General features: G+C 32.5%; 1 protein-coding gene across 7 annotated transcripts in view; it reads left to right on the forward strand.

The window, feature by feature from the left end:
* Ptbp2 (polypyrimidine tract binding protein 2) overlaps positions 1–17,001 on the forward strand; it is a 72,409-nt gene that overhangs the window by 32,959 nt on the left and 22,449 nt on the right. For all 7 annotated transcript variants that reach the window (XM_004841219.4, XM_004841217.4, XM_004841218.4 and 4 more), the window contains exons 6-8: positions 3,952–4,116; positions 4,201–4,311; positions 12,345–12,540. In XM_004841219.4, coding sequence (XP_004841276.1) covers positions 3,952–4,116; positions 4,201–4,311; positions 12,345–12,540 — 472 coding nt within the window. The remainder of the gene's footprint in view (positions 1–3,951; positions 4,117–4,200; positions 4,312–12,344; positions 12,541–17,001) is intronic.

The raw sequence follows: 17,001 nt of genomic DNA on the forward strand, positions 1-17,001 counted from the left end.
AATGCCATTCAGTATTCTTTAATCATCCTTTTTACGTTATAGTTGATCATGTCTTTCGATTTCATAGTTCAAGGATTGTAATTATAGTATTTTATTTTTTTATTTTTATTTTTACTTTTTTTCCCCCATTAAGTTTATTGGTACATTTTCGGTATAAAATACAGTTACATTCATCATTGGGATCTTGTACCTTTACATGAGTATCTTGGTTCTTATTTTTTTCCCCTTCCCTTGCCCTCCCTTCACCCCCTCCACCCTTCCCTATTTGCAGACTTTGTTTCCATTTTTTTCCTTTTCTCATATTTTTTATTTTCCCTTTGTAATTATAGTATTTTAAAACTACCTCAGTGTACTATAAATTGTCAGTTTTTCTCACTATTAACTTTTGTGTTTATCTTGTTCTCACTTCCCTCTCTGCCCATATGAGTTGTCTGTTGTACATAGGTCAGAATGTACAATGGTGGATTCTTCTACAGTATTGTGGAGTTGGATGCTGATCTGGTCCTCCCAGCCAGTGCCAAAGATAAATTTATTTACATTTATTCTGAGCCCCCCCAAAAAACGCCCTTTAGAACTTGTTTTAAGGGAGGGATTTTGTGCTTGCTTGTTTTTTTTATGGTGAAAGTGGTTTGTCAGTCCTTTAGAGAAGAAAGAGGAGAGATGTTTAGCCGTTTGTTCATCAGCTATACTTTCTTTTTAATCCTTTATTTTCACTCTCCTTTCTGTGAACTTGCCAGTTCCTTACCTGGTTCCTGTGACTTCCACCGATACAGCCCATTTGCTGTGTATTTACTGAGTCTTCTTTCCATTTGGTTCCATTTATTTTCTCCATTTCAGGAATTTGATAATATTATTCTCAACTAAAGATGACTACCTGTCCAGTGTTTGAGTTGATTCTATTTTGTATTCTATTTTGTACACATTTTCATAAGATTTCATTATAGGAGACAAATAAGTGAATGTATTTTATCCAAAAATAGTAACCCTTATATTGTTATCAATTCATTCTTCCTAACTAGCTACCTCATTTTCTCTATCTGTGCTACTTGTGTTGCTCAGAAATATTCATTTTTTGTCTCTATTATTGTGATAGCTCCTCCACTAACCTACTTATTTTCTGTCTTGAATTCTTTTACCCTACTAGAGCCAAGTATGTATCTTGCTAAAGTACACAAGTCCAACTAAATTACTCCCATGAAAGCCCATTTGAAGATGACTGCTGCTAGTTTTTGTCTTACGATCATCTATTTGCCTATGCTTCCGTCTTTAAAAGTAGGGCTAGATTCTCTAATCTGATTTCTCTTGATTTCAATCTTTTGCTGCCACTTCCTTCTTATTTACTGATGGAATATTCTGTCCTGCCTGCTTTTGCACCACTGTTCTACTCATACTTCTCATGGCCAGTTGTTAAATAATACCAAGTGTTGGTGTTAATGTAGGGAAGCTTGAACTCTTATATACAAGTGAATGGAATGTAAATTGAAAGAATAATTTTTCAGAACTTAGAAGAAGTATCTACTAAAGTGGAGCATATGCATTTTCCTTAACTTAGTCCATTCATTCCTAGTTTTGTACTTGGAAAAGCATACGTGTATGTTCATGAAAAGATACATATAAGAAAGTTCACAGGAGACTATATGTATTATCCCAAAGCTGGAAATGATCTAAGTATTCAGTAGCCGTTGAATAAGTTGTGATGTATTCATTCAGTGGAATGCTGTATGACAATAATAATGAACAAGCTACTTGATAGCTGTGAAACACTACTGTATATCATAAAATAATGTTCATTGACAGAAACCAGACCAAAGAAGAACACGTAAGACAAAATTACATTTAATAATTGGGAGGATACAATTCCATTAATATAACTGAAAGGAAACATGAGTATAGGTTCTAGAGCACTGATAATGTTTTTATGGGAGAGAAATAATTTCATAGAGATGTCCAGTTTGTGGTATTTTATTGAGCTCTATTCACAGAATTTGTTTTCTCTGTGTATATGTAATTATTTTGATATGAGGTTCAGTTAAAATGTAGGTTGGCAGGCCAGTAATATGGTGAACAAAGTATGGAATAGATATGTGTACATAGGTTTCATATTTAGATGGTGACTCTGGAAGGGTACCCAAAATTAATATCTGTGCTGAGTCAGTAAGGAAAAGCAAACTTGGGTGACTAAGATTTACGGGAAGAACTTTCTTCTTTGTATTGATTAGATTGGATATCATGATCAAGTGATTCCTGTTTTTTAAAGACATCATTTCTTTGGGGGGTGGGGTACCGATGATTGAACTCAGGACCTTGCACGTGGGAGACAGGTGTGGTGCCCCTGAGCCAAATTCCCAGCCCCTTAAAGACATCATTTCTAACAGTAGCCTTGTTAGTGTTTTTCTAAGTTGTGATTGTTATTGTGGATGAATATATGTAAGAAAATCCAAAATCCAAATCAGGTAGAAAGGAGTATGGAAAACTCAGCCGATGTTTTCTGATCTCTGGGTTGTGCTCCAGACATGGCACAACCCAAGAAGGCACAATACCTACCCAAGGCCCAGCCTAACTGCTGGCCACCACAGTCTATACTATGAGTACTGCACCTAGTTCCTTACCCCCAAACATCTGAGATGGAAGCCTGAGCCAGGTGGATACAACCATGCCGTGGCTGAGGTGTGTTTGCTTGGCTTATAGTGCTACCCGAACCCGCACAAGGCAGGCTTAGCTGTTAAGGGAGGCTGAGGGTCATAAACCTACGTAGCATTGCTTTGCCAAGTGAGTTGTGCAGCTCAGCTTGGAGGAATTAAAAGAGTTTCTGTTGACCTTGGGCCATAATGAAGTCCAGGTTCACTACAAAGAAAATTCTACTAAATATTTTCAAACATTTAGGTAGATAAATGTTGCTCTAGAAATCTTTTTTTACCTATTTTGTTTGCAACTATTTTTTCAATAGTACTAAATTGCCTTATATTGTTTCTCTGTTGGGTTTAAATGATGAGATTTGTTTAAATGCAAATGTGGATTTTTGAGTCTCAAGCGACATGATCCCTGGCTATATTTTAATATAATGACCATTCTTTTTTCTTCTCATAAGTGTCCTAATTCTTTTCTATTCTTTCATTTGTCATTGTACTATGTATATATTCTTACTTATCTGCAAATACAGATATTTCAGACTCTAAACTAATGTCAAGATATATGTTATTGTTGTATTTCACACACACACACTACACACACACACACACACACACACACATACACATATAGTTATCCTTACATTTGTTTTCTGGCCCCAGAAGAGGTAGAAAGAAGTGTATCAGAGTCTGTCATAGTAAGAAAGGCACAGTAATGATGAGGGCAGTCTTTTGGAGCATTTAACATTTGATAGGCAAAATTCTTAGAAAATACTATAAATTCTTTCAATTTTGTGTGTTGATTTTTTTTCACCTTTAAAGATATAAGAAATCAAGGTGTCTTATAATATTTACAATAATTTAATTGGTAACATCTTATTACTAATATAAAATAAAACTGCATTTTATAATTGTTGGTGTATTAAATACCATAAATGTGTGCAAAATATCATTCATATTGCAGCTTGAAAATTTCCTGGAAAATTTAAACTTTATGGTAGTTTTTTTTTTTTGATAATCCATATCTTGTTGAGATTTGCCATGTGCCTATTTTTGGAGAAAATAGTGGTAGTTTAAAGTTTCATTCTCTAAAAGTTTTTGTTTAAAACATTTTTTGGTTATATAGATCTGTCAGACTATGCCTTGTTCTTTCAAGCATAAGTCACATTGCCTGTCTTTGCTCTGTCAGTATTCATGCCAAATCCTAGTTCACTTTTTTGAATAATATCAGTAGAATACTTGAATTACAAACCAACAATATTATAACATATAGCAAAGTATGTGATGAGTGTGTTTTTCAACTCTTTTTCCTTTTAATTTTCAGCGTGCTCAAGCAGTTCTTCAAGCTGTGACTGCTGTCCAGACAGCAAATACTCCTCTTAGTGGCACCACAGTTAGTGAGAGTGCAGTGACTCCAGCCCAGAGTCCAGTACTTAGAATAATTATTGACAATATGTACTACCCTGTAACACTTGATGTTCTTCACCAAGTAAGTTTTAATTTAATTTGCATACTCACATGTAAATTGAATAAATAATACAGTAAATAATACTTTGGTCTCATGTTTTAACAGATATTTTCTAAGTTTGGTGCTGTATTGAAGATAATCACATTTACAAAAAATAACCAGTTTCAAGCTTTGCTCCAGTATGGTGATCCAGTAAATGCTCAACAAGCAAAACTAGTAAGTCTAGAGTGTCTTTTGAGATAGTAATATTTTTTCGTGGAGATGTAACTTAATCTGGATTTAAGTTAGTAATGCCATGTAGCATTGTAGATGGTGGAAATTCATGTCATTAAGATAATTTTAGGAAACCATTTTAATTGTCAGAAAAAAATGTTTATTTTTAAAGAACAGTGATGCCTATAGTTATCTGTAACATAAGCTTGTATTTTACACTTTAAATTTAGGTGCAAAGTTTTGTACTTTTGAGAAGATAGTGGAATTTTAAGAAGCTTGCAGGGAGTCTCAAAGTAATTTATTGGTTTGGTTGAAAGAACATCAACATAGATGGTAGAAATATGTCAGTGAGATAATTTTAGGAAACAGTAATTGTCATGAAAAAGGAATGTGTATTTTTTAAGAATAATCATGACTTTGCCAGAGATTTAGCTCAGTGGCACCATGTCTCCTTTGCAAGCACAAGGTCCTGAGTTCAATCCCCCGTACCACACACACAAAATTAATAATAATCATCATGATGTAGCTGTCTATAGCATAGGCTTGTATTAGTTTACATTTTTGTTAATTTGGGAAATTTTGTGCTTTTGAGAAGATAGCTGAATAGTATATTGTCCATGGATATCTTTATAAGATTTTTAAATAGCTTGAAATGGGAATCAAAGTAATCTGTTTTTGAGATAGTATGGTTGAATATATCAATACAGATAATAGCTCAAATGCTGTGACAAGCGCTAGTGTAAAACTACCTTTTATTCTTTTTTTAAAGGCATGTTTTCTGAATAGGTTTGTGATCTGTTTTTTATTCAGATCATTCACATTTTTTGTCATTGCTATATATGGAAGTTAAGAGACTTTTAGAAGAAGAAAAATTTTCCCATGTCATGACCACTACTGAAAATTATATACCAAAGCTTTGCTTCAAAATGTCTTCCAGTGCCTAAGTTAATGTATCTTAATTCTGTTTTCACTGTCTCTTTTACTTGTACCATATTCTTATTATTCCATTATATAGTAAACATTCATTATTAAACCATTATTATTAAATCTGCTGTTTTTACTTACCTTTGTCTTACCTCTTGGTTTTTTCTTTTTTATTTTTTTTTAACTTTCAGACTAATTGTAGTTTCTAGCCCGTTAGTGCTTCCTCTAGATCAAGATTCCTTATGGAATGCCGACCATTTTTCATTATTGCTTAATAGCATTTCTTTCCTCACTATCTCATTTGGAGATTACTGAAATCTTTAAGTAGCAGAAAGGCTATACTGGTTGTAACAACATAATTGTTAATAGTTTACCAGGTACCCTTATCTCACTTTTATTTATTGACTAGTACTCTGTCTTGTAAAGAGAACAGGTTGTTTTTTTTTTTTTGGTGTTGTTTTTTTTGGTACCGGGGATTGAACTCGGGTCCTTGCACTTGCAAGGCAGGCGGCAGAACCACTGAGCTAAATCCCCGGCCCAAGAGAACAGGTTTTTTTCTCCCTTTGTTAAAAAGGATGCCAAGATTTAAAGAGGTAAATTACTTATAATGCATAGTCTGTGAGATAGACATTTTTTTCAGTCTGCCTTTTATATAGTCTATTTCTCTAGTGTATTGCTATTCATTACTTCTCAGGTGATATAATCTCATTGTGTGTTATTTTTCCAGTGTAGGTAAATAATTGGAGTTCTTTTTTTTCTAAAAATAATTATTCTTCACAGTTTTTGGCCTCCCAGCTTTGGAAATACAAACTTTATGGAGTTTCCAAAAATTAATGTGGTATGAGATTTTATCATTATATAGTATCTAGAAGTCATGGTTTGTATGACATTTTTCACAACTTCAAACGTATTTTAAAATGATACACATTTTTCTTGATGTATGATATTTTCTTTATTCTTATTCCCTAGAAGAAAAGGGCTTGGTAAAGGACCAGTGAAATGGAGTATACTGCTAATTCTTACATGGGAAATAGCTTATGTGTACATCTTATTTGAAATAATTTATAGGTACATTTAATCTCATAAAATAAAAGATGTAATACTTCAATTACACTGTATACTTGAGAATTTCATTTTACCAGCCTGTGTACTGATAATGAGCATCAAGCTATAAGTGTTCATGAATGTTTAATATACAATTATCACTCGTTCAGGTCCTCTCAACAAAGAGGTAAAATTCTAAGAGAATAGATAATTGTTTTATCATATATATATATATATATATATATATTTTTTTTTTTTTTTTTTTTTTTTTTTTTTCCTAATAGTTGAGCACAACTTTATTTCACTTACTACTTCCCAGACTTGCTCTGCCATTATCTTGTAATCTAGACTGCTTGGTAGAACTTTTTTTTTTTTTTTTGGATACCGGGGATCAAACTCGGGATCAAACCTTGTGCTTCCGAGGCAGGCGCAGAACCACTGAGGTAAATCCCCGGCCCCATTGGTAGAACTTTTGATGACTCCAGTAATCTGCATTCTTCATGTCACTATGTTGTACCTAGAGATTATCAAAAAGTCTGACAATTGGTAACAGTTTTAAATTCATGAGCATTGCCTACAAGTAGCCCCCTCCACTTGAAAAATTTCTTTGCTATTTTTTCAGTCAGCATGTTCTGCTTTTCACAGTGACTGTCAGAAATTTCCCCTTCCACCATGTCTTTCTTCATTCTTGCTTAATTGCAGGAAAATATCAGATGGACTCTCCATTAGTTTTTCTTGCAAAGCGTATAATCCAAGTCCTTTTCCTCTAATAAAAGTCACATTTTTTTTTTTTAGTCTAAGAGCAGTAAACAACAGATCCCATCCTCTGTTGCTTCCTAAGAGTTGGCACTGTCATCTCTACTTTCTTTTATTTTTCTCTTACATTCACTACCTCTCATTAATACTTCAAGTGTGCTCAAGCCTCCGATGTCTCTCAACTCCATCTGTAACTATAATCTTCCCATCTCTCACTCTACCTCTCTTTTGCCCTTTAAAATTTATAACCTGATTTGTTAATTACGGTGTCTTTATTTTTTATTATCTTTTAGAGCTTGCTTATTTATCTTCTGTAATTTGATTTCAGCCCTGTTTACACAGATTATTCTTCAGAATTTCACCAATGATTAATAATGAAGTGCCAGTAGTATTATTTAGTCTTAACCTTACTTAACATATAGGTAACATTTGGCACTGTGGAATACTCTAAAAAATTTTCATTTGATCTCTTGACATTTCTCATCTAGATTTATCTCGCTTTGATGGTTTCTTCCTTGCTACACATTCTTCCCCTACTACCTGGGAAACCTCACCTACTGCCATGTTCAGTTACACTTAGTGTTCTTACCACTTTTTATAGCTCAGACCCAGACCAAGAGTCCAGTAGAATATTGGACACCTTCAAACTTAGGTTTAGTTCAGCTTGTTTCAGGTGTTTCTTGTGTGTCTCTGCAAGGTACCAATGTCAGTCTCATTAGCAAGCCAGAAAACATGAAATTATTATTCTATCAAATATTCATTCTAGCAGCTAAATTGCTATGGAATATATCCTTTTTTGACTCCATCTCTCTTGCTACCATCCTGAATAGATATTGTTAAAAAATACTGACCTCTGAGACCTTAAAGTTGTTGTGCCAAACTACAGATCAGCATATTTCTAACTGCAATATGTTAGTCTTGATGCAGATACAAATTCTGACATAAAGTTTTTATCTTCATGCATAGTGACCCAAGAATGCTGGTCTGTGAACAACTGTTTTGAGCAAATCTGTACTTCGTTGGTCTTCTGACTAAACTCCCCACTCTGACATCTTCCCTTACCCCTATTATTTATCCACAAAGTACTAAGAATGATTTCAGTTTAAAGCAACATTATTTCCATTCTACTCAGTGTCTGACTTTTGTTCAAATAAAGTCCACCAGTCATTAATATGGCTTAGGAAACTATCTCTGCTGTATTGAAATTATTTAAATAGCTTGCATATACTGTGGCTTCTTTGATCTCTCAGGCTTCCAGCTTGCTGTTCCAATTGTTAATACTGTGTTTTCTCTTCATCTTCTTATGTCATACTTCTTGCTATCTTCCTCTTTTTTTTTTTGGTTCCAGGGATCAAACTGAGGACCTTGTGCTTGCAAGGCAGGCAGCAGCACAACTGAGCTAAATCCTCGGCCCCATATCGTCCTCTTTTAAGTATCCATTTAGAAGTACCCTTTCAGAGATCTTCCTTTTCCTTTCAACTAGATTAAAATTTTTGTGATTATTTGTTAATTTTTCTAGACTCACTTATATGAGAGTGAATACCATGTCTGCTTTGTTCTTTGCTGCAGTTTTTGAGTATTGACATTTATGGTGATAATCAAAAGTATTTGTAACAATTCTGATTATCAAAACGTAAATGATTCTCATGTTTATGAAAGGAAACGCCCCAATATCTTTTAGAAAATCTTGTTGATATTTATTGGCACACAGTGTATCAGGCACATAAAGATGTTTTCCTTTGGCATTTTAATACATCTTTTATATTTTTAAGGAAAAAATTGGTACATAGAAATAGCCACCTCTTCTTAATAGTAGGACACAGTAATTATTCACTGGGCCTTTAAAAGACTTTGTTTTGTTTTAGGGTTTTTGTTCTTGTTGTGTGTGATACTGGGGATTGGACATAGGGCTTTGGCACTGAATACACACAACCCTTTTTAAGTTTTAAGTTTTAGACATAGTCTTGAGTTGCCCATGTTGGTTTGGAGATCCTCTTGTCTTACCCTCCTAGAGTGCTGGGATTACAGGCAAGCACCGCTATACCCAGTTGAAAGTTGTTTCATACAGCTAAATTTTAATATATGTATATAAGTTGGAAATGACACTTTTTCTGTTTTTATTATTAGAAACAGCATTTCATGAACATTATCTCCTGCTAGGAATATCTATAATAGACACAGGATACTGATAGTTTGTGTTTAGAATTATGTCATTTTAATTTAGTGTACATGTGGATTGTTTTTAATTTCTTTTAGATTTTATATCATGTTAAAAAATGAGGTAAAACAAATATTTTGCAGCAGTAAGATCTTCTCATATATTATTTTTTACAGCCTACTTACTACTTTATGGAGAATTTTGAGAGATCTAATGTAATCACTGTTTACTACTTTTTTGTACATTCTCTTTGCAATCTGCTTAATTGTACTTACCTTTCAGCATTTGTAATTTTTGTATTCCACATTAATATGAATAGGGGATTTATGGTGAAACCAGTGGTGTTAGAATGTTTTACAAAAATCCTGCATAATCTAACGTGAAGTTTTATGTTGGTTAATAATTTCTAAAGTATTTTATTAGTGTTACAAACCTAATTTATGTTCTTGGTTTTGATGTGTTTTCCTGACTTGCTAAATATTAGACAGTAAGATACTTAAAGAATTTGGAGCTTTCAGGTTTCTCTACGCACCTGTTAAATCAGATCCCCAACCATCTCTTCAAAAAAGTAAGTCATGGAAAGAAATAGTAAACATTGACATAAAAATAGAAATACTATTGTGACTTTTATCTTTTTAATCTATATAGGATACGTCATTGTGCATTTTGTGTTTAAACATCTTTCCTACTTTTTTTTTATTCATTAAGTTTATTGGTACATTTTAGGTATACAATATGATGACATTCATCATTGGGAATATGTACCTTTCATGATATATCTTGGTTCTTATTTTTTTCCCCATTCCCCTGCCCTCCCTTTGTCCCTTCCACCCCTCCCTATTTACAAAGACTTTGTTTCCACTTTTTCCTTTTCTCATATTTATTCCTTTCCCTTCTTTCCTTTCCCCTACCCCTCCCACTTCCTCTTTCTTGATGATGATATTTTAGCCATAAATTTTAAATTACTGTTTACAGTTTTTTTTCTGATTGTTTTTGCTTGCTATGGAAATAAGCACATTCAAAAGGTCTTGGTGCAAATTATATGGAGCTTTTGTTATCAGAAATCTTTGCTTCAGTATGATCACTGCATTCCTGATTACCAAACCACAGTTTGTGTGCTGTTCTTATCTCCTGAGATTGTATAAATACATGAATTTAATTTGATTTTTATCCCTACTTTACTTGCAGTGATGTTATTTCAGCCAACTATTGAAAATGCCTGGATTTCTGTTTTCATGTATATTTAGCTCTTATTTTTTGTGTTCTCTGTTGTTAAACTATTTTAATTGACATCTTGTTTGCTCATTTCTCCAGCTCTTGTACCTTACATGTAATTGTATATCTTCCACTTACATGAAGCTGTTTTTCTAAAAGTTAAAAAGGAAAATGGCAAATGTCTCTATAGGACTTTTTTATTGTGTATAATTTGACAGTCTGCTTGAGTATTGTTTGGAAATAACTCAGCTTAGAAAAGACTATTTATTGAGGAGTTAGTAGTTTCTTGTCAATACTTTTAGCCTTAACCTGGATACTATTTTCAGACCCATGTCTTCTTTTACAAGATAGCATTTTCTTTTTGATGTTACCCAAAATATAATGAAATAAAAGGTTGATAACTGGGAAGGGCACCAAGAAATGGAGCCGGGTTGTTTAAAAAAGAATTAAGATCTATTATGTACATATACCAACTGACTATGGGGAATGTAATCATGTTCTACAAACATGTACAATTGAAAAAATACTAAAACAATTAATAATAAATTTTGCTTTTCATCTTTTGACATTTCATATAGTGTGTTGAAACAGATTGTTTCTTGACTCATGTTTTCCCTATAGGAATGTTACATGAGTAAATGGATGCCTATTTTCAGTGTTTTGTTTGCCTTTAAAACTGAGTATTGACTTAGTTTCTGTCAGTGGTGGCAAACCTGTGGCACATGTGCCACAGTGGGCTGTTTATATCATTGAAAGCTCTAAAAGGTTCACCATCACTGGTTTATATTATATAGGCTGATAAAATTGATACTTGGCTTCTACTTTTGTGTGATGATAAGTACCTTGCTTAACCCAAATGTAATTCAGATCCTGATATCTATGAAGTCCTGTGAGTTTTTGCAAACACTGTGTTATAATGGATGAACTTCTGTTGAGTTATTTTTAGGTTAGTTTTCAACTTGGTAAGTATAATCAAAGAAAATAATTTTTTATATTAAGGAAAGATATATTTTTCCAGAGAATGAGATTATTGTATTATAAACTTTGTATACTTATGTAACTATAAAGGTTTATTTTTTCCCTAACAGGACGTGTTTATTTTCCTGATGAAAAATTAACCTTGGTTTCCCTGTTTTATAGTTTGTTCCTAGCTTATATCCAGACGGACTAATGATGATGATACAGCAGCAGAAAAACATGATAACCATAACAGCAGTATAGTTTTTTTATAATTCATGGTGTACTTTCACATATGCTGTCCTTTATTTAATCCTCATAATAACCTTGTACATGGTAGCCATTATTATTTGTTTTCCATATTAAGAAATTGAGTATTAGAGAGTTATATAACTTCCTTAGAATGACCTAACTAATCCTAGGCTTTCAGCTCTAGGGCTGAAACTCTTCTATTCCAGAAATTTCCTGGAGTTGAGTTTGCTAATTTCATGAAGGGATTCTGATTCAGGCTGAATATTTCATCTTAAGATACTAGTTTTTACCACATTTCGTGGGAATTGCTGTTACACATTATGATGATACATTTTGGTCTGAGCCAACTTCATTACAATGTGACACCCAACAACAATTACCTTATAAAGCTGTCAATTCATAAAAGTGCTGTCATCCAGCATATGAATAATAAGGTTATCTTTTTTATGTAAATTAGTAAATACTAGCTTTGTAGACATACTGTACTTGTGACCCTTACAAGTTTTTTAAAGATTACACATTTATATCTTTTTAATTAAAATTATGAGCATGAATTATTAAATTTTTAAGAGTTAAGTAACATTTTCTCTTTAAAGAAGATCATATTTATTGGAAACTTATGCATTTATAGCAGGAACAGTACAGTATGATGTATGAATTTGAAACCTTTTCCCATTTTTGCTAATTCTCATGCCTTAACATTGCTAATACACTTCATTCACTTTTACAGGCCCTAGATGGTCAGAATATTTATAATGCTTGCTGTACTCTAAGGATTGATTTTTCCAAACTTGTGAATTTGAATGTAAAATACAACAATGATAAGAGTAGGGATTATACTCGACCTGATCTCCCATCTGGAGATGGACAACCTGCATTGGACCCAGCTATTGCTGCAGCATTTGCCAAGGAGACATCCCTTTTAGGTATGATTTTTATTGTCTAATACCACTTTTCTCCCATTTTTGCTAAATGGGAAAGTGCTTGTTTAACTTTAGTAAGTATGATGAATCCTTCATTTTGGACCTTAACAAGCTTTTCAGTTTCATGAGTTTTGTTCTTCTCAGGTGAAAAAGCATATGAATGCTATTAAAAACCAAAAGTGTTCTTCGTAAATGTAATCAATTAGTTTTGTCCTTTTCACTACTTCACCTTGTTTTGTATACCGCTGTCCCAAAACAAAGTAAGAAAAGCTGTAGTGAAAAAATACTTTTTGAGTTTTGAGTGAAATATTTTCATTTCAGATTTGTTGTCATACCTAAGTCTGGTCCTGAGGCCCTTGTGCCTTTTCATTAGGGTTAACGTGATTGCTTTAATTTAGCACTGCATACAAACAGGGAAGTGTTAACAGACAAAACAGGTAATGGGAGTTAGATAATGGTTTTTTTCAAAGCCCATATTATATCCTCTTTTAAGTAATTTCAATTAGAAATTTTCTATAAAATTTATTTTGCTATTCATGTATTATCTTTTTATTTATATTTTACTTTGTCCTATGGTGGAGTTGAGCCACCTGATAAAAATACAATGTGAAGGGCTGGTGATTTATAGCTCAGTGATGCTGCCTGCCTCGCAAGCACAGGGTTCTAAGTTCAATCCCCAGTACCAAAAAAAAAAAATACAGTGTAAAAATATACAATTGATTGTTGATAAAGATGAAGAAAATATAAGGGAAAATGGTATTTTATAAGTAAAATGAGCAAAGGTATGTACAAGTTCAGGTGGAATTTTACAGGGTCTTTTTATTTGATGTGTTTGAGAAATTATTTCTTGTTTACTGGTATTGATAGTGTAAGATTTTCTTTAAATCAGGGTTTCTATCCATATAGAATCCAAGATTGATGGTTGACAAACTAGTTCTTTAAGTTTATGTCCAAAATTTTTTTTTAGAAAGCATTATAATGCAGTAATTCGTGGAAATACTTGCTTTGAATATTTAACAATCACTATTCATTTGTAAGTATTTAATCATTTCATTCCATATATATATATATATACACACACACACACACACACACAGTATGAAACAACTGTGCAAGAGCAGTTGGTATTTGAAATTACAGTGATAACTCCTTTCATGAACTCAATTCTTTCCACAGTTATGGTCACAAACCGAATTGGATGAGAACTGAATGAAATTCAATGGTTATAATGCTTCAGTGTTGACCTCGTGGGGAAATTTGATTTGGTTTTCATCCAGTTCAGTTTACAACCAGAATCATGGAGAGAATTGAGTTCGTGAACCGAGGTACCACTGTAACCGACCCTTTATTCTAATTTTCTAGTATATTTGGCACCAATCATAGCTGTTTGTTGTTGCTGTAATAGATGCTTTAGGTTGCTAATACTTTCTTCTGACAGAATGTCTGTTGGTCTATAGTTGAAACTTTAATTCCCTCAATTCACCTTGCAATTAGTAACATTGACTGTTTCTTAGTGTACAAATTTTTAAGGCAAAGTTAAGATTGAAAGAATAATGATACATGTTTTTTGCTTTTAATTCTTGCTATAGATTATTAAACTCTTTACTGAGAAAATTTATATTACAGAAGAGAGTAACAGTGAGTAGTTTCTAGGTCTTTGACATATTCCTAAACAACTTGGCAGATACATTATTGAACCTTTTAAATAACCAAATCAAGTAGATGATGTGTCAAGATTTTATACTTGCTGAAAAGTTTAAAACTTAATTTGCAGCTCATTAAAAAAACAATTTAAAAACAAAATACCGAAACTATTAGGCATCAAACAACAGACCTTTGTAATTACTTCCTTTGACCTTAGGCAGTTGTGTGTGTTTGCTCATCTATTTATACTTGAATGTGTTTGGGTCCTTGCAGAGGCATATTTAGAATTCCTGTAGGGAATTCATCACTATTTTTTATTGTGGTCTTAAGGCTTTGGTGAAACTTTTAAAGACATAGTAATAAAATATTCTTCATAAAAGATTATGAAGCCCTAGCTATGCTTTTTTTTCTTTTCAGTGTATTACATTTTTCCATTGAAAGCTTGTATGTTGCTCAGTTTTTCTGTTTTGCATGTGCTGTAGATAAAAGCCAAGGACTTGAGAATGCTAGGCAGTCACTCTGACACTGAGCTAAGCCTTCAGCCCTTGCTCGGTTCTTAATTTATCTAATGTATTCTTCCAAATCTGTGTTAAACTTTTTAATGTAATGTATTTTATATCTGGATTTCTGCCTGTTAAGTAAAAGGAAAATACTTAGGAAAATATGGTGAATTCATATTTGTTTACTAAATAATTTCATCTTTTACATGTTTTAAATGGTTGAGCATCTTGTTAAAACTGGCTTTTTATTTTAAACATCCTCATATAGTTTTTGAAAATAAGTGAGCTGTAACTGAAAAATCAAATAGGGTTTGGAGCTGTAGCTCAGTCAAAGAACACTTGCCTGGCATGTCTAAGGGTCTGGTTCAATCCCTAGCACCATAACTTAAAATAAAATAAATAAAATAAAATACTCTCTAGTTTTGATATCCAGTCATATATTTTGATGCAATTCTTCTTTTCTATGTACACTTTTTGTACTAAGTTAAAATCATACTGTATTTGTAATTTTGTTATGATGAATTGCCGTTGTCTTTTACTTAGAGCTTTTTTGAAAAAATGCTAATGAATATATATTTGAAAGTGGATATTTAGTCTCATGAATTTTTATTTAAATTCCTGTGGATTAGATTGTTGAAACTAGAAATTTTGAGTCAAAGAAAATGTTAGACTGTTGATATTGCCAACTTTATCCTAGAAAGATGGTAGTTATTAATTTAAACTAATATAAATTAAATTGGCCAATTTTCATAGGATTGTAAGTTGATAGGAAAGTGTTAATTTCTGTTAGGAGGTACTTTGTAGTTTTTAAAAGGTTGTTTGATGTTACAATTTCTGAATTAGTTGTGTAGATTCTTTTAATTGGAATGTATAATGCTTTTAAAAGATTTATGTTCATATTTGATATGAGCTGAGCCTTCAGCTTTATTCACTTTAAAATAACTTTCAGAAAAGTATTTTTAAGTAATTCATCTCTTTAAATTCATCTTAATCCCTTTAAAATATCCATTTGTAAGGCATGAAGTTTTTTTCCTACAAATTTGCTGCATATTATTTTTGAGTAACTACTTAATGCTTTGGTTTTAAAGTTGAGTTCAGAGACCCTTTACGGGACATCCAGTATTGCATTAGTGAAGTCATGTCTTTTGAAATAAAAACTAAATCTTTTCTTTGCTTCTAATTGATAATAGGTGATTTCAAAGTACAACCAATCTAGTATTGATAGCATTCATTTTTTGCTCAGTCTTTCTCAAACAGTACTTGTTCAGAATGAAATAATTGATAATGCACCCCTTTATTTCAAAGATTTTTATAAAAACACAAAAAATACTACTCTCCTCAATATTGGGAGAGGGGGTTCATTTTACCTTTTTTTAAACTAGCCATTTGGTTAAAATTCATTACTTTAGAATCAGTATTACAAATTTTATTTGAACAGTAATTTTTTAAGACTATCATTCATAACTTGACTTCTCTGCTGCTTTCTTAAAAGTTCTAGGAATCATAGTGTTTCAGGATATGTAATTTATTCAAAGAAAAGAGATCAAATGCTTTGTAATTAGTTAGAAATCTGACATTGAAATACATAATCACAAACCTGGCAGACTATTAATCGTTCACATAGTCTATTTCAAAGAACAAGGTGGTCATAAATTCTTGAGATTATAAATTGAGACATAATGATCACTTTGTCATGTTAAAAAGTGTAGTTAATTAAGGGGTGTATTAGAGAAAAATTGCTAGAAATAATTTTTCATGATCGTGATCATGAATCGAAGGTGGTTTTACTGTATAGTGAGATTTGGAAATCACTACTAAAGAAAAAGTTCGTAAGTTTTTATATGCTAAATTTTAGCCTTTTAGTAAAGTTATTAGTGGTAGCCTCAAAAAGACATTCATTATAGTCATTGAGCTATATTTTAATGTTTTCTTCACATTTAAATGTGTATAATTCTGTTGAGCTCAGTTTACTTTTACTTTCCTCCCTACATGTGCTGCATATGATTAGCAAAACCTAAGTGAGTTTTTTTTTGTTACTTATGAATGGTAATTTAGATTTTTTTTTACCGCAGATTTCAGCTACTGTATACTGATAGAATAAATCTCACATACTCATCATTTTGGTTCAGCAGTGTTCACACTCACTAGTTGTTTTCTATTTTTTTTGTTGTTGTTGTTTTTGTTTTTGGTACTGGGGATTGAACTCTGATCCTTGCACTTTCGAGGCAGGAGGTGGAACAACTGAGCTAAATCACTGGCCCTCTGTTGTATTTTAAAGTATATCCTTGACATTATGACATGTCATCTCAAATATTACCGT

This window comes from Heterocephalus glaber, unplaced genomic scaffold (genome assembly GCF_053883595.1).
Source record: "Heterocephalus glaber isolate CG9 unplaced genomic scaffold, H.glaber_assembly_v1.0 deba00001442, whole genome shotgun sequence".
Lineage (NCBI taxonomy): Eukaryota > Metazoa > Chordata > Mammalia > Rodentia > Bathyergidae > Heterocephalus > Heterocephalus glaber.